General features: G+C 38.6%; 1 protein-coding gene across 1 annotated transcript in view; it reads right to left on the bottom strand.

Annotated features, from left to right (window-relative positions):
• Nucleotides 1-862: 862 nt before the first annotated feature.
• LOC124174414 overlaps nucleotides 863-19,431 on the bottom strand; it is a 136,789-nt gene continuing 118,220 nt past the window's right edge. The window contains exons 5-11 of the mRNA XM_046553548.1: nucleotides 18,483-18,637; nucleotides 13,579-18,387; nucleotides 12,589-12,876; nucleotides 12,171-12,335; nucleotides 10,506-10,653; nucleotides 7,784-8,030; nucleotides 863-6,964 (exon numbers count right to left, since the gene is read on the bottom strand). Coding sequence (XP_046409504.1) covers nucleotides 6,736-6,964; nucleotides 7,784-8,030; nucleotides 10,506-10,653; nucleotides 12,171-12,335; nucleotides 12,589-12,876; nucleotides 13,579-18,387; nucleotides 18,483-18,637 — 6,041 coding nt within the window. The 3' untranslated portion in view covers nucleotides 863-6,735. The remainder of the gene's footprint in view (nucleotides 6,965-7,783; nucleotides 8,031-10,505; nucleotides 10,654-12,170; nucleotides 12,336-12,588; nucleotides 12,877-13,578; nucleotides 18,388-18,482; nucleotides 18,638-19,431) is intronic.

Below are 19,431 nucleotides of genomic sequence, written 5' to 3'. Positions count from 1 at the left end.
GTTGATCCCACGCTCCTTTTGCTGCGTTTTCTGAGTTCCTTGGGGTCCAATTGGTCGGTAAAGCGTCATACGAATCAAATCTGAGCCGAAAAATTTTTTGGTCAAAAAAAAAGGAAGGCTAACCCCTTTGTATTTATGGCGAAAATTTTCGCGATATTCAAAAGTGCTGGAATCAATTCTCTCAGGCACTATTTCGACGTAATTTTGCGAGAGAAATTGATTGGGCGCAGTCGCAGTACGCTACGATCAACGCATCGAAAGTTACAGCCGAAAAACGAAAGAAGAATTTTCGAAATTTTTCAGCAGGTGCTGTTTTCCTCGTATCTTCTCTCACGTTGATCCCACGCTCCTTTTGCTGCGTTTTCTGAGTTCCTTGGGGTCCAATTGGTCGGGAAAGCGTCATACGAATCAATTCTGAGACGAAAAATTTTTTGGTCAAAAAAAAAGGAAGGTTAACTTCCCCCTTTGTATTTTTGGCGAAAATTTTCGCGATTTTGAAAAGTGCTGGAATCAATTCTTTCGGGCGCTATGCCGACGTAATTTAGCGAGGAAAATCGATTGGGCGCAGTCGCCGTACGCTGCGATAAACGCTTCAAAAGTTACAGCCAAAAAACGAAAGTTGATTGACCAACGAATTTGAAGCAAGCCCGAATAAATTGTTCCATGCGTTATCCGGACTTTTTCGCGCAGCTCCAAATCAGTTGGATTATTTTTTCGGCAGTGACAGCAGGAAAACACACCGATCTAGATGCGTGCAGTATTCCCGACATCACTGGTACCACGATGTTTCGCTGGTGTCATTTTGGTGGTATCATGCCGACCACTCGTCAAGTTGCGAAATTACAGATCATAAATAGCAGTATAACTCAATATTTCAATGTTTTATTAACTCATATTTCACATACAATAGTATTATGCGTGAATGATCAATTATTGTATAAACAAAATTTACAAAATAAAGTACATATAAGTCTTCACGACTGAAAGCTACTAATGGATCACATAGCTTCATATTTCTTTGCAACGGAGTACGTACCTCTGAACTCTCTTCTGTTTCAGTGTTTTCATCTCGTTTTATACTTTATACTCTATCTCTTACATATGTATAAATATTATGCCAAATATTAAATAAGATAGCTTTTTACTATATCACCTTATGCAGGGAATTCCTTAATACAGTAGTAGATATTATTATACACTCATAGATTTCAAGTTCTATATTGTAAATATAAAATTATTATCTCTTATTCCGTTAAATACCATTGATAGTTGATATTATATCATATACGTATAATTACATTATATATTTCATAATACAATCATGATAATATACATACATAATGTTGATTTTCTCTCTCAAATTCATTTCCATCTTCGCACCAGCCCGTGCACAGTACGATAATATTTCTATAAAGCGATCGGAGAGATTACGAATACACCTATTCCATGTAATTCTATTTGAATCGGCGTTACCGGTTACCAAAGCAGGCATTCCTTTGAACATAACGACACATCGTTTAAATTAGTGATTCCTATGTACGATAGCACCACCCGAAAGTTGGGCCAAACGTGCGACACATCGCGATTAATCGTCATAGTTTCAAGTTTTATTTATTCTCTTGGTTACAGTTCAACGCAATAAATGATTACTTTGCCACCATTTCTCACCTAATTTCTAAAATTTACTACATACACTTTATACAGCTGTAATCTGATGATCGACAACACTGATTTTATTTATATACTTATTGAGGAAACTTCTTCTCTCTTGTTTGTCAATATAATGTAACGTTTGTATCTGTGTATCTGATTCTGATTCTACGAAATGCATGCAGTTCTCGGTACGAGTAGAACAAAAAAATTCATTGTGTGTATAGAGGTATATAGAAATCATCACCTGTCAATTGTTTGTAAATAATAAATCGGCCCGCTGCCTAGATCTACAATCTCTGTGAATATAAGTTCATATACATATTCACATATTCGACGTATAAACACTACAGTTATACATTCAATGCGTAGTTGTATTGTTATTAACATATATATATAGTACAGTCATTATAATAAATATTACCTGTAATTATTTACAATAAATAGCATGTACAATTAATCACGAGATTATGGTATAATATGCAGTTGATAATGATGTTTGATTTCTGTATCTGTCTCTGAGGTAAATGGTACTGCTTGCTGTTTTCTTATACTGTACGAAGCATTAAACATATCATTGTTCACTTACTTTATTCAAGAGAATATATTTTCACCAATTCGACTTCAATACCCGCAACGTGAACTTGGTTTTGAAATAAACGGTGAAACATACGTTTACAAGTAATATGGCTTATGATGTACTTTATATGTGCTTGGAATTTAAATAAAGAAAAAATAAATGAATAATATTAAAGAACACAAAAACGCCTCAGCTTAAAATATACGTTCAATTGAAAACTCTGATCGGACGCTGTGCATAAATTGTTTTCACTAAACCGTAAAATTAGTCGAAAATTTTAGCTTTTGCAAGCAATTGACTACCTAAACTTAGGTAAATGAACTGGCTGGTAAACGAAAATATGGTTAAAAATAATGCAGCATAAGTATGTCGTGCCTTGTAAAGACGTGAGTGCGATTAAACGTTAGTTAAGGCTGTCCCTATATCTTGTGAACATTGCTTAGCATATTTTCTTTTCTTTTTTCGTCATTGTGTTTCGTTTCGAATAATAAAAATGTTGGACCACTGTTTTCACAAGACATCATTCGTTAATTACACTAAATAGACATTAGTCACTAAATAATCGTATTGTGTTTCTTACAAATATTTTCCTGCTATTGGGAGTCAAGTTAAAAGTGTTACTAGTACGTATTGTAATCCTGTTAGAATAGTGTTCAAATGCTTGGTTGATATGTCAACGCATTAAATTTGCATGTATGTGTGTGTGCGCACCCCGCTGTAATGCAAAAACGAAAAACAAAAAAACAAATGCATTGTACAGATTAATCGTCTATCTTATTTTTAAATATACTTTAAATATTATTTATTAGTTATTTTGATTCACAATAAATACTCTAAGGCCCTTTTACGCATAATCATAACATTCTACGCAATATTTATAGTAGTGCAAATACTTGGAACAAACTGTAATGTAAGAAGCCCCTAGTTTGGAGTCTCCAAAATCATCTTAAGAATTATCAAAAAGCTGTGTGACCTATGCGTCACAAGTGTACAGATATCTCCAGCCAACTGAGCCATTGATACACGTGTGCTCACTTTGAAATAAGTTTAGTATACCTTTATTCGGATAATCAGTAATTCAACCAGAAGTTAGATATTTTACGGAGAAGCTTACATCATAAATATATATGTTATAGGACAGTACTTGATACCCACAGCAAATGAGAATTCGTAACTACCAATGAAACTCAATTCAAAAATTTATACGTAACGTTGGTTATCCTTCCTTATTACAGTATGACTTTTGATCATACTGACATGTATTGGTCAATAACCAATTCCAACAGACACTAACTAACGGATAGTATAGTTGCATATCCATACCATTCACTAGACTCGATGTTGAGGAAAAAAACTGTAGTCATACAGACGCCTAAATGTGCGTTGCAAAATGTATTCCAAGCACATCAATATCTCTTTAAAGATTGTTACAAAGAACCAACTCCGATGAAACTTTACGGCCATCAAGTTTTTATAAAATCGTCTGATTTCCCATTTATTGTAGAAAATTACAAAATGTGATAAAACCAGCTCGCTTGACCAAAACATAATGGCCATAACGTTTGTGCGGAGACCTTACTTTTGCAAATTAGGTGCAAGAATTGATGAGAATTTCTCTAAATAATGACACTATTATTTAGAATGGCATCAAAATGCGTATCGATAATTACCTCACATTAAAAATTTCGGTCACTATACTACGAATCGAATGAAAAATCTAAGGTATTCCTTGTTATTGTTAAATAAATAGTACGCCTCCGTTCTGATTTACCGACTTAGTTGAGTTTACAAGGTATTCGTCTAATATTTCACATAAACTTTACTCGTAACTTTTGATTTATATTAGGCTAAAATGATTCTCCACACTAATGCTAACGCAATATGTCGCTCGATACGTTTGTCACAATCATCGATTGTATTGGTAAAAAATATATGGAAATTAATAATTGCGTAACGAGAATGATGTATTTTTTAATTCGTTGTGCCACATATCATCCCGTTCTATCGGTGCCTATTGTAGTACCTAATCACCGTATTTATTACAGATATTGAATACGATAAGCAATGGAATAATGGTAATTACACAATATACATACACATAGATGCCATTTTCTTGACACATTGAAAATCATACAAAATTACTTTGATATTTGCATTTCATTATTTATTGTCTGCCAGTGTTGATATAAGCAAAGAGCTATCTTCAGAGGAAATGAATTCTCGAAGATCAATTTATCGTATTGTGAATACAACATGTTCATTAAAGTCGAATAATATTTATTCTACTACATTCAACAGTGGCTCGTTAATTAGTGAAAAAAAAAATTGTTGCTCTTACTGTTTGTGCCTCAATAACGACTTTTGAAATGAAGTACTTTCACAAATTATATCGAAAGTACAAATAGGAAAACACGAAATATGTAAAAACATATGTAAGATATCATTGAAATATTTCTACATCTACCAATAAATATAGGTACCTATAATTCCTCAACTAGACAAGTATGAAAATTCTCAATATGAGGTTTCTCTCTGCTTGAGCACGAACTCTATTGTAAAGAAAAAAAGAAAGAATTGTATGATCATTCAGTCTCGGTTTTTATGCATCGGTAATAAAGGGAAAAGAAAACAAACAAAAGGACAGATGGAAATGTTTACATTCCATGAGACACAATGAAGCATGAAATTAGCACGGCACGCGGTGCGGAATAATTCAAACGAATCTGTATAAACGGCAATCATTCCTTACCCTTCGTAGAGAATCTGCGAGAGCAAGTAAGACCTGATTCTAGGTGAATCCCACGTAAGTAACTCTCTGTCTCACTTCAGGGTCAGATAGCAAGTAAGTAGCAGGCTATGTCGACTCTAACGGAAAGCCTGTTGTGGGATTCATGAAGAATAAGGTGCTCTTGCTTTCACTCGAGGATCCCCTACGGAAAGTACGAATGATTGATCCCGTATATTGCCCATATTGATTAAGTGGATGTTCGAAATGCAGCACTGCAATAAATATGTAATTAGAATATTTTGCTTGGCTTAACAATTCTCTCAAAACTTTAGCATGTGATCAACTCCAGACATATAGGTATAACAGGGTCCACGCGAACCCCGTTCTTCTTTTAAGTTTTTAGAAATTTCACTCCTACGATTACAGCTTAGAATAGGCAAGTTGAAGTTTCGTTTAACTCACGGAAAACTTTTCCCTAGACTCCACGCTTTTCACCGTTGTATCCGAATGTCGAGAAAGAATAATTAAGAGACCAAACAGCAGTAAGAAAATAACGACAAAGTCCGCTGGACCCTGACATGTTCGTTTCATGTAAAAAGAAGAAAGAAAAATGTGTGTGGCCAAAGTTAATGTAAATGCGTCCAACTTTAACCGGTTAGTAACAGTGTGCGATTGAAAAAATATACACACACGCGCGTATGTGTGTGTGTGTGTGTGTATGCGCGCGTGTGTATATTTTAAATACATGTATTATTTGTCAAACATATTTCTGCATTTTTTCCAAACTTGTATCTTTTTTCAAACGTGTCCTGTTACTCGCTGACGAAAGTTTCACGCATTTATACCACGCAGTATATATACATAAAATAAAAATACAGTAGTCAATTATAATAGTTGTAATTAGGTATACATCATTATTATATTTCAGCAACATAATTTCGTACGTTTCATGTATACTAACTAAGAACTACTGCACTAAACGACAGTATTTTACTGAATTGCATAAAAATATTATTTTTTAATATTAACGTGTGATTTGATATAACAATTATATTATGCTAATATGCGATTAAGTAAATACACACTATATAATTCATTCAAAATAAGTAAATTTACATATAATTACAAACAATTTTCAGGGTTCGTCACAGGCATAATAATTACACTGTTGTAGTTGCTGTTACTGTTGCTTTTGCTGTTGCTGTTGCTGTTGCTGTTGTTGTTGTTGTTGTTGTTGTTGTTGTTGTTGTTGTTGTCGTTGTCGTTGTTGTTGTTGTTGTTGTTGTTGTTGTTGTTGTTGTTGTTGTTGTTGTTGTTGTTGTTGTTGTTGTTGTTGTCGTCGTTGGTGGTGGAGGTGGTGTTATAAAGTTAAGTTTTTACATATAAACAATGTACAAATTTATCAAGCACAATCAATATAGCTAAATAAACTACCAATTATAACCACAATAATAATAAGGAAATTAACAATCGAAATTATAAGTGGAAGAAAAATATCCAGAGACAAATATTTGCAGAAAACTAACTGATTCCAAGATACTAATATCACTGTGTTTTGACACTCATTAATTATTTCATTTCTTTATTTTATCTTTTTTTATGAGCATTCTTTACCTATTATGCAATCAGAATTCTCGTTATATTAGGCAAGTATATGTACAATTCTAGCTATTCCTTGATGCTGCTTATTAATTACATTTATAAATAATCATTACAGATACACTACATACCATCCACTTTGTTTTTGAAAATTAGAGTTACCAACAGTCTCCATGCATCACCGGTTATGATGTTTTGCTTTTGTAGTCTCTGTTGACTTTGTATCTTTTCTTTTCTGTACTTTCTTAGAATCAGACTTGAGCGATCCTGTCGCCTTCGATGCTACGCTTTGTCTGTTGCACTTTCGTGTTGTACTTTTCGCTATTGACTGAGATTCGCTCATTCTATCCAACTCGGCCATTGCTTCCTGAATAGCATTTTCCAGTTGCATATTTAATTTACGACTTCTAGAAAAAAATTAAACATTCGATTAGCCAAATTTTTTTCGTTCTCTACTCCATCAGTAAAATGATAATCAAAAATTTTGTTAGCGTCATCAATGACATACGACATAATCCCCATCTTCAGGTTTCAAATAGGTTTTGTCATCGTATTAATAGTGATAGATGCCTAATTCAAAACCCTATCAACGTGTGCCATTACTGGCAACATATTGTAATTTGAACAAATAATTCACTCAAAGGAATGATAATCGCCAATACTTGCGCAGGCATAATACTAATTAATATATTTTGTAAAGTAATTGGCTGTCGGTTTGCTAATAAATGCTATACATTTTTTCTATACTCTTCATAGAGTGTCTGCATATAAATCGCGTTGACGTATGGAGGCATTCAAAAATCATTGTCTTATTAAATTACGTTAATGCAAGAAATTTCAATTTGTTTTCTTCGTTGTAATGAAATGCGAAAATCAATTATTTCGAATGAATTATTCGCACGTGTACCTACCACCAAAATAGTTGCCTTATACTATATAGTACCCGTACCTGTAACATTGTAATGTGGCCTGCCAGATTCAAATAAACATGTGCCGTGGGTTAACAATTATCTTGCTACTCGGTGAATTGAATCAGAGTTAAACCTGTTGTAACTGTATGTGTTCGCAAGCTATTCCAAAAAGAGTAATGCAGTATAGCAATAGAGAATGATGGTGCGCCAAAAGAAATTTTTAACTATGGACACTCGCTCTGACTATGGGTATAGCATTTATCAGACTGGCAAGTTCAGAAGTCATATTTTTTCCCCTAGCAGATAGCGACTCACTTCCTAAACTTTTTTCTGGCACGGTGGTGTGCCTCGAGGCCGTCGGAGAGAGATTTGAGGGAAGTAGCATCGACCTGGGTGAGCGTTCCGCTGCCCCCGTACCAACGCACCGAAACGCGCAAGCTGCCCGGGGGTCCCAAGGACTCGACTTTTCCAGGCCAAGCTGGACTCCCCCGAGCTGCGCCCCATACTAGCTCACCAACCTCAAGTTTCCACGAATTTCCAGCTTCTCTTTGATCCTCGGTTACTAAGAGCCCAAAGAAGTAATATGTCAAAATTGTCTGGCAATAGGGATGCGTGCCATTACGTTCTCGAAATTAATAAAAACAAATTGATGAAAAATATTTTCGATTGTTCGTTCCAACCCTGTCCCAGGAGATAATTTTATTTCATCTTCGTTAATTCCCACCTCCGTTTATGTTTATATTATGAAAGTGATCCCATCACCCATAGATCTCTGAGCAATTTACAGAGCATAGTTTAGTTTACAGTTTAGTGAAAACAATAGACATGTGTCCTAGGACGTATCGTTTCGGAGCAACATTTTTTTGGCACTAATCTGAAAAACTTGTACATACAGCAAAAAAAAAAGAAATCTTCGAAGAAGAATATCTCTTGCAATTTTTGAATTTTCCTCTCGAAATTTGAAGTTTTTCCATTTGAATGAGATGAGGAAGTTGTAAACTTCTAATGACAGGAACTTGATCTTGAAAGTACTTTGCAGTGATTAATTCGTTACGAGTTTTCTGTGAGCAAATTTCATAGCTGAAAAGGTTAAAAAGTTACATTGCCTTGGCTTGAAAGTTCACTTCACTTAAAGATTAATCTTTAAACGTAGTTTAGTGTAAACTGTTGACTGTGCATAAATATTCCAATAACACTCTTGCAGAGAAGTCAATTGTTCATAAAAAAAACGCTTTCAAGGTGAAGTGTGTATCATTAAATCCGGATGAGTTGTAACAATTTTAGAAAAAAGTGAATTCTTCACCATTATAATTCAATGTAAAAAACTTAAAATGCTGAGACCAATCTTTTAAAAATGAATTTAAGTGGTATCCTTCCTCAAGAATTTCTTTCTTGTTACATACAAGTTGTTCAGGAAAGAGTGTAAAAAGCTTAATGTTGCTTACCAACAAGACCCTAATGTGTATATTCTGTAATACTCAGAGTTTCGCCGATATTGCAAGACAGGAGTCGAGATTTCTATCTGTCAAAGCATGGTTCAACCCTCCTCTGCCAGTGGAAACTTGTTTCCCACAATAGATTCACCAAACTGAGAGCATAGATTTTGGATGTTAGGTAGCGGTGCTTGCTGTTGCGTGATGACTGCTGTTACTGAGACATGGTCGCAAATGGAGTTTTACGGTGATGTGAACACTTTGAACGTGACCTACCGAATGCTGCGATGAACTTAACAACCTGTATCTATGCGCTGACCATCATGAAACATGATGGAAGGTTCTCTGATTACACAGACATTATTTGACACGCGTTCAACATTTTATCATCTGTTACCAAAGCAGCTGAGCCTTCTGCCGATGTAACATTTCATTAATGCTTATGAGAGGTTTTACTTGACATGAGATCGCCTGGGATTATGCACATGCGAGGCAGGGGGAGGCGTATGGCTATATGTATATGTACAAAAAAATGCAATACCAATGACTGCCACACGATTTCTAGAATGAACGAATGACTGAAGCGATCGACCACCGGCTACAACGTTATGGAGTGAATTAATTTTCGGTATTAACAAACCTAACAGCCAATTAGTAAACACAATAAAATATCCTGATTTATTATTTACAACTGCAATGCAAGTTATTGCTTTTGGGTAAGCGACGATAAATGTATTGAAAAAAAAAACGGAACGATTGTGAAAAGAAGGGACAAACTTTAATACTTGATTACTTACCTGCGTGATATTGTAAATAACGGATTAGTTTAACATGATGATATGTGAAATAATAATCTATTTACTTAATAATTTCAATTAATGGGATGCCAAAGCTTTACATACTGTGACAAAGGCAAGTTATTTTCGAGTCAATCCGCGTACTTTTTTATATTTACTTCCGGTCAATAGAAGTGCCTGGTTAAAAAGTTTACCAATCACTTCCGAATTAAAAAAATTAGAAACTTACCAATTGCAACCGTTAAACATAGAAGCCGAAATTGACTGAGAAATGTACGCCTTTATGTCGCAGTACATAAACGTACTTTAGGATGTGTGGTAATGGGTGATAACGTTTTATTCAATAAGGGCCATTACCAAAGCAATTATGGAATAAATGAGAAAATAAGGATAATACATGCTGATATAAATAGCCACCACCATGCACACTCAATATTTTCGCGATTAATTGTTCTTAAGTAAAAGAACCAGGGAGCATTTTGTTGCGATCAAGTAGCGTTTATATGCACACCGTTGATACTGAACTTCGGAGTCGCACACAGTGACATTACTGCAATTGACACTCGCATCTATCAGTCAATGGTTCCCAATCTCACATTACAGACATACAATCATTCTTAAGCATTTACTCCAATTATGATACACGTGAAAAAATTTGTCAGTATCGATTTTGATTCAGTCGAGACGTTAATAAATTTATGTCACACTTGAAAAATCATTTATACTACCATGCTACGACCCATACTGAAGTAAATGTGTTTATGAATTATAATGGATAGTCTTCTAGGAATACAGTACAATACTGACCATCCTGGTCTTCATGCAGAGTAGAGTGCATGGAGTGGACGGAGTCCAGTTTTCGCTTGATCCCACGGCCGAGGGCATGTTCCGCGCCCTCGCACCTTCCCGAGCTCACCACCCCTTCCGCCTGCTTCAACGTCTCTGACGCATAGATCTGTCAAATACAACTCAATCAACTCAGGCACAAACCTACCGCATGCTACTATAAACTCAGCGAGACTGTTTGATGAAGTTACAAGTATATAGGTGTGTGATTACATTCTGTGATGAACCTTTACGTGTTCATACCGACCAATTTGACAATCATCGGCCAGGTACCGAAGTAGAAATTCAATTATATACAACATGCACTGAAAAAATATCTCGTAGCTGGTCAAATTTACGATTCTACTAATTTTTTTTTATCAAGCCTTAATGCTCACTACATGCCTTGTGATCGGTTTGTTGAAATTCAATTTATTTGTATTGTTTCATCTATTTGCGTTGTTATTCAAGATCACGCTTGGTATTCAAACTCATTCTGTTTATGCATGCAGTTTAAAGAAACAAAAAGACTATGAGAGCGAACTTAGTATTCAAATACACATGCTTATTGCAGGTTTTTTCATTTGTTAAGAATTAGTTTCAGAATTCTTCATTAAGAATTTATTTTCGGTATATAAATCGGTACGTTCTAAAATTCCGTTATCACTGAGTAATAGTACAATTACATATTGAAGTTTTTACGTTAAATAATAATGCTACGAGTAATATAAATGCTCATGTAAAAACTTGTAAAATAATTTTAAATACAAACTAATTACAAACTTAATGTTATAATAATTCAACCGCTCCCTTGTTATAAAATTCAACCAACAACAGAGATATTACGATTATTTAAATGTTAATATACAACTCGGTAAGTCATTCTAAAAGACGAAAGTTTTCTCGTTAATCCTCCTCTGAGGAGTCGGTATCCTCCTCGTTGTTACCATCGTTTTCGTACGCGAATTCATTGTACATATAAGGATTGATGTATGCAGGTTTATTTTGATAATAATTGGCAAGAGCTACGTCATCAATATCAGGCCTATAGTTATACAAGTGAGGATACAATCCTGGGGTTGTGGAACCACAGACATTCATAATTTTTTGATTAGCTAAGTTCTGGGAAAGATATGGAATTCCATTGGTATGTTGCTGCACGAATTTGTCATTTGTATATTGTTGAGTTGTTAAATGACTATCAATATTTTCCCCAGACTGAGATTGAGCGATATCACGGTCAACTTCGTACAAACGCGACGCTATTTTCTGTGAATAAATATGCGGGTTTGACGGAATCATTGTGTAATTTGCGTGGTCTGGTAGTAATGTTTGTTGTCGATACATATTTCCAGCTGGAATGAAATGATGATTATGATAGAGGACGGGATAAGGATTTTGATCAACAATCTGTGATGAATTTTCAGATTCTGAAAATGAAGTATTAGTCATATCTCTACTAGCATCTAGTTGTTCCACCAACGGTGAATGATCCACAATGTCTGAATAAATGGAATGATTTGGTGATGATATGTCCACATGTTCCCGTGAATCTGCAGGAGTGTTTTCTGGGTGTGTCGTATCAGCTGGCTGGTGGGTGTCTGTATTAGTGAGATGATGGATGCCCTGTTCTATGTGGGTACCAACCTGGATCCCAGTTGTCACCGTCGACTCAACGTAAGTTTTTCCATGGTGTCCAGGTGGTCCGACCATCACTTCTTTCGTCGCTAATCCTTGGACTCGCCAGTCCTCAGTCACTATTTGGGTATCGCCAGAGTCAGGTTCACTACTGGACACGCAGTGAACCATTGGCTGTAAATTTAGAACGGAAATTAGGATGATTGTGTCAAAAAATATCCGTAAGCAATGAATTAATTATTCAATATAATTTATGTGATAAGTTCTGTTCATTCATAGGGTTTTTTATATGCTCATAAATTCCAACATTGTTGGCTTTAAATTGTTAAAAGATTTAACGCAGCCAACTGTTACCGAATTTTAAAAGTTTCAAACGTTCCTCTTGCAACTGTAAACGTTACATTATTAATAATAATAATTATATTACCGTCGAAGATGAATGGTGCCTTGTTCCCATAGATGGTGCTGGTGATGCTGCGCCATGAGTCGTGGTATCCACTGCAGGACTACTAGAACGCTGGCTATTTCCAGGACTATGTGTCGTCGTGTCCGGTGGTGATCCTTGCCGCATCAACGTGGATTGTGCAACGTTCGCTTGATTCCCTGCTGTCTGCGTGGATACTGAATGCCTCGCCATTAACGGACTGTGCTGACTGTTTTGTTGAGCTGTTTTTTCAACAACAGGAGCACTAGTACTTGTTAAAACATATTGTTGATTTTGCTGTTGTTGGTGTTGTTGTAGCTGTTGATGTTGCTGATGCTGATGATGCTGTTGCTGTTTTTGTTGTTGTTGTGGTTGTTGTTGTTGCTGCTGCTGCTGCTGCTGCTGCTGTTGTTGATGCTGCTGCTGATGTTGCTGCTGCTGCTGCTGCTGTTGTTGTTGTTGTTGTTGTTGTTGTTGTTGTTGTTGTTGTTGTTGTTGTTGTTGTTGTTGCTGTTGTTGTTGCTGTTGTTGTTGTTGTTGTTGTTGTTGTTGTTGGTGTTGTTGTTGTTGTTGTTGTTGTTGTTGTTGTTGTAGTTGTTGTTGTTGCTGCTGCAATTGCAGTTGATTTTGTTGCTGCTGCTGCTGCTGCTGCTGTTGTAATTGTTGTAGTTGCTGTTGGTGTCGTTGTTGTTGTTGGTGGTGATGGTGGTGATGGTGGTGTTGCTGCTGCTGCTGCTGCTGCTGTTGTTGTTGTTGTTGTTGTTGTTGTTGTTGTTGTTGTTGTTGTTGCTGTTGTTGGTGGTGGTGTTGTTGTTGTGGTTGTTGTTGTTGTTGTTGTTGCGGTTGTTGTTGTTGTTGTTGTTGTTGTTGTTGTTGTTGTTGTTGTTGTTGTTGTTGTTGCGGTTGTTGTTGTTGTTGTTGCGGTTGTTGTAGTTGCTGTTGTTGGTGGTGGTGCTGTTGTTGCTGTTGCTGCTGCTGTTGCTGATTTTGTTGCTGCTCGATATTTTGTTCACAACGCGGCGAACTAGCTGTACTTTTCGGAGATGAGGGTGATTTTGCTTGAACAAGGCCGCCACTAAGAATATACGATTGATGCTGGTCTAAATTTAGCGAGGAATCTATGTTAGCAGCGTTGTTAGTATTTGCAGACTGGAAATTCGGTATTTGATTGTTTGACACCATGGTAGTTTGTTGTTGTACAATTGTTGTATTCTGTTGCACAAAAGTTGTGTTTTGCTGATTGGAAGCAGAAGAAACAGCTATGTTAGATGCCGGGGTGCAAGGTACCATTAGCGTTTGTCCATTCATCTGGATGAACTCCTGCTGGCCTTGGACATTTGAAGGACGAACCTGAGATGTGTTAAATGTTACTTGTTGGTTCGGACTAACATTAGCTACAATCGGGCTCAGCTGATTGCCGAACGAAGTTGTACCATTTACAAGGAACTGCCCACTGTTCGGTGACAAAAATTGGGCTCCTGGACTGTGCTGCTGAATGATTTTTCCACTTGTTGCTTGCGGTGCCCGAATCACCATCCCAGCGGGCCCAGCAGCTAAAATACTCTGTCCTGGACTAAATATTCCACTGTGACTTTGAACTGGCGTTAGCACATTCTGCCCGTTTACATTCTGAATTTGCAGTTGCATTCCCAAGTTATTATCTTGCAGTAGTGTCGCTGTACCATCAGCTGACATAACCATGCTGCCAATTCCTGGTACAATGAACTGTTGGATTGTTGGGAAATTCTGCATCATTCCTGTAGCTCCATTCAACAGATTAACAGGCTGTAACAAATTGATTTGCTGAGTTGGTTGAGGATTAGTAATTATTTGCTGCGTATTAAACTGTGTTGATGCCGTTCCTGCTTGACCATTCATCACAAGCTGAGCTGGAGCACCGCCTTTCCCTGGAACAATTGTGAGAGCTTGCAGCATTGGACCTCCTATGCTTTGAGTTTGGAAATTTTGTTGGGCAAAATTTGACTGTGATTGCATCAGCATTCCTGTATTTTGTTGTGAAGATGAGATGTGAAGCATAGAAGCCACAGTTTGAGAATTTCCCTTTCTTTTTTTATATCCTTTTTTCTTATTAATTGCAGATTCCGGAGACAGCAGTGCTGGCTGCCGATTAACGACTCCTGGATTGGCATTAACATTTCTCGCAACGTCTTGATTAGCTTCTATTATTGACTGGGCATTTTGCAACACGTTTCCGGTGGCCACAGTGAGGTGTGGAATTTGAACGTTCTGCCCTATACCATCCATTGTCATTACACTTGGTTGAATGAGAAGTGGCGTCTGAATGGTATTAACAAGTACAGTCGGTTGTCCAATCACTTGCTGAGCAACTCCCACTGCTGGAATAACTTGACTGACAGCTCCCGTCACACTCGTCACCATAGGTGAGACCGACATTGGTGGCATCGAACTCGCATTCGATATCAGTTTGGGTGGTGGAGGTGCCATAACTCCACTTATTCCTGATCCTGTACTCGCCATTATCAACTGTCCACCGCTGGAAACCAAAATGTGGCCCGGAGGTAAGGTATTTCCAGGTGAATGCTTGAGCACACCAGCCGACGTGTGAATGACATTGTGGACTTGCACGTTTGATTGTGGATGGCTCTGTTGATGTGTTTGTGGCTGTGCTTGTGAACAAGATGTACCCTGAGGTACCTGAATGCTGCTAACTACGCTTTGAACCATTTCCAATGGAGATTTCGACACGCTGACAGTCGTTGGTTGACTGTAGACAATCGGACTGGAGCCAGAGTGATGTAAGGTTGCCGATGACACGTGCGTATTCGAAGATGACACGGTGGATTGATTTTGAAGTTGATTCTTACTAGAAACGAGTATATTAGATACAGCAGAATTGGGCAACACAGACGGTGCATTAATTGATACCGTTGCGGTGTTGGCTCTCCCCGCGAGTACGGATGTAATTGTATTGCTACTTGCAGTATGGCCACTAGCCATAGTCGTTATTACCGATGACGCGCCACTATAAGGATTGAACGATCCACGCGATACGACGTTAATGGTATGAGGATGGGGTTGATAGCCATCAACAGCAGATTGTCTAAGACCTGTTGACACTTGCCGTTTTGTTGAATGGGTAGAAATCTGCGCCAAAGTTTCAGAGACTTGAACGGGAATTTCGATCTGTGGGGAAGCGCTAGGGGGATCCGTGCTAGACGGCGCTATAGTGGAACATGTTGGTGTTGCGGAGCGTTGCTCTTGTGATGCAGACAACGGGGATGATGTCAACGGTAAAGATGAGGACGACTGAGTAGGTTGCTGACTCTGAGGTGTAGATGGCTGCGAAGAAACGTTCCCGGGTGTTTGATGAGAATGAGGTGTCGGAGGTTGCGAGTAACTGTGGGGTGTTGAAGGTTGCGACGATATGAGACTCTGCGGCGTTGTTGGCTGAGACATACCCGATGTCGAAGATGCGGGTGTCTCGGAATTCGCGGGGCTATGATTGCCCATGGGTGATCCATGACTGGTACTAACAGTTCCTCCCTGAATTGGCCTTGAATCAATTTGCTGACTGGTCGGCAGTTTGTCCATGCCAAATGTGGACGAAGTTACCGGATCGTCGCGTTGATCAGGTTGTACGACATATTGACAGTGAAATTGGTGTTTATATTGATCCTGTGTATACGATTGTGTATCACCACTGGAAACGCAACCTTGGCAAGGGCTGTGCTCAGGAACCATAACATTATTCATCGGAGTAGGTGTCATGCTGCTGTGAACAACTATCGGAGAAGTAGCGTGATTCTTAACAGAATTATTACAGATGGAAGAGTTGATGGGGCTTGATACTGAGGAAGGCTTTGGTTGTGGAAGATAAGCATTATTACCAGGGACGTGTGCACTGTGCGTAGTCTGAGATACTTTCGAGCTGTTGAGAATCGTCACGTGAGAGCTACTGACACCAGTTTGTCTCGAAATTGTACTGTTCAAAAGCGCAGTTTGCTGAGCCAGGTACCCACTGGGATCCTCCAGAAAAGAAGGACCAGTACTTGCGACTGTCGAACCAATTTGATTACTCGACTGCGCTTTTTCAGTATAATCATCTCCGGAACTAAGATTTGACTGATCAACAGCAGCAGTTTTCATCTCCATTGAATGGTGGGGTCGTTTCTTACCAAACGATTTACTCGCTTTAGCTTTTTTGCGAGCAAGTTCATCAGTCCAAGCAGGTGTTGGTGGTATATGATGATGCAAGGGCGGAACCCGATCAAACGTATTGCAAACTAAGTTATTCTGAACAGAAACAGGCGGCGACTGATGTGCTGCTACGACTGTTCTATTCTGCTGCCATGGTGGGGGTCTCGGAATAAATTGAGCGCCAATCGTCTGTCCGTTTGAGCCAATGCCCGCCTGAGCTTCCGCGCCATGATTACCATTGGGACTTCTACCAGGATGATTCACATTGGCGAATGGTTGATGCACTGGCTTTGAATCCATTCCGACACCCTTCGTTGAATCAAAGTGTCTCAGCGGATACGGTACTTGATGCTGCGGGTAAATTCGTTGCATGTTTTCCGTGGGTACGCCATTAGGTATCAAGTTACAATTTTGTAGAACATGATGTCGCTGCAATACGTGACTGTGCATTGGATGATGCTGATGCGGAATTTGTTTGGCATTCATATCGTCGTCGCTAATCGTTGGCGGTCTGTTTTGCCGATTCTGAGACTCTCCATTATTAACACCATTGGCAATCGCACCGGCGTTTGACTGTTGCATAACATTCAAAACCTGCCCATTCAGGTGATTAGTTGACTGCGAAGCTTGATTTGGATACTGAGGCTGCGCGCATGCCTGTGGAATTTGTTGCTGTTGCTGTGGCTGCTGCTGTTGCTGTTGTTGATGAATTTGCATTTGAAAATGCTCGGGTGCTTGGGGCTGCATCAAATGCTGAGGTGGTTGCTGCTGGTGCTGGTGTTGCTGTAGCTGTTGCATTTGATGTTGGTGGAGCTGTTGCAGCTGAGGGTGAAGCTGCGTCTGCGTTAGGTTTTGAGGTGGTGTTATGTGATGTAAAAACGCATCGGGCTGATTCTGAGCTCCGTAATTACTCGTTGTTTGTGCCTGCTCCGAGCTTTGGGCAATGTGTGGTTGCTGTTGCTGCTGTATGCTCATATTGTGTTTCTGTAGCTGCTGCAGGTGAAGCTGCTGCTGTTGCAGTTGCTGCTGCTGTTGCTGCTGCTGACTAATATGCTGTTGTTGCATTACATGTAAAGACTGTTGGTTCAAGTGATTGATATATGTGGGCAACTGCTGCGAGATTTGGTTATTGACAACACCTTGTTGTTGCTGTGGTTGTTGGTGTTGCTGATGTTGCTGCTGATGCTGTTGTTGCTGCTGTTGCTGTTGCTGTTGCTGTTGCTGTTGCTGCTGCTGATGAAGTATTTGCATGTGCTGCATTTGCTGATGATGATGTAATATTTGTTGTTGCTGTTGTTGTTGTTGCTGTTGCTGAGATATGTGTTGTTGCATTAGCTGCTGTTGTTGTTGCTGTAGTATCAATTGTTGCTGATGCTGCTGCTGAAGTATCTGTTGTTGTTGCTGGGTCATATTCTTCAAATTGTTCCCCTGCTGATTCATTATCAAAGGATTGCCCACCACCATCCCAGGCATCCCATGTTGACCCAATCTCTGCTGAGGCGTGCGAGCCGCCGCGGCGCCGGTGACGTCCTGACTCTGCGATGGAGAATTCAAAGGTTGGTGATTGATCGATTGGTTATTCTGCTGAATCTGCAGATTCGGTATTGCGATCGGCGGCCATACCTAGAAGGGGAAGAACCAAATACTGTCGTCAGCACATAATTTACGAGAACCAAGTTACCGAATAAATTCAGGGATACTCAAAAGCCTATGCTTACCTGCGGATTGTTGGAAACTGGAGAGCCTTGTACACCTGTCCCTGTAGAGGCTACCAGGGCACGTTCCCGCTGGACCAGTAGCTGAGAAACGGAAACACCAGAGTACAGTCCTCCCGCGCTTGCCAACTTTCTCTTCTTCCTCTTACTAAGGCCGTCTGAAAAATGGAATGATCAAGACACGATTATTCAAAAGTTATTACAGGATAACGCATATTGAATGACAGGAGTATTCTAATCGAATCTAAAAGAACTTCATTTGACAAAGTGCCATTGCTGTATCTATATTATATGAAGAACACGCTTAATCGATTACATTTGAATTGCCCAAGGTGAGAACCACTTTAGTCCACTCGGACTGTTTCCAAGGAAAATGCAAATTAAAGTTTGCTTTCTCGTAAGAGTTCATTCGAAAGCAATTCTTCTAGCAGGTTTTTTATGAACTGATGCTGGTTTTCCCCATTCCATAGTAATATGTTCCGAAAATACTCTCTAATGTCACAACAATGGTATCGTTAACTTGATAAAAAAAAAAAAGAACTGAAGTGGTTTTTCCTCGGACCCTTCATTTAAGTGTCCTGTGACGAGATCAGAGATGAAGAATATTTTTCAAAAACAATGAGAGGACTGCAAGTATGCCTGAAGGCGACGAAACGAGTTCATATATTTAATTCGTATATTTAATTCATACTTTAAGTTGACAACTTGCAATTATATTGTTTACAAAATGCGGGGGAATACAATCCCCTGGAAAAATTTCTCTCTGCATTGCCACATAGGTGCTATATTCGAAAAATAATACGTATATTATATTTTCTTTAAACCGGACTGACATCGAGTCCAAGATACGTCTCTGGTATAAGAAGACGGAGTTTTGTTTCGCGTGACGACAACTCCTTCGACCATTTTAACCTCGGTGACTCGACCCCAACTCTATGCGGTTGCTGCGGTC

This window comes from Neodiprion fabricii, chromosome 1 (assembly GCF_021155785.1).
Source record: "Neodiprion fabricii isolate iyNeoFabr1 chromosome 1, iyNeoFabr1.1, whole genome shotgun sequence".
NCBI classification, from domain to species: Eukaryota; Metazoa; Arthropoda; class Insecta; order Hymenoptera; family Diprionidae; genus Neodiprion; species Neodiprion fabricii.
This window is presented reverse-complemented; position numbering and strand designations above follow the sequence as displayed.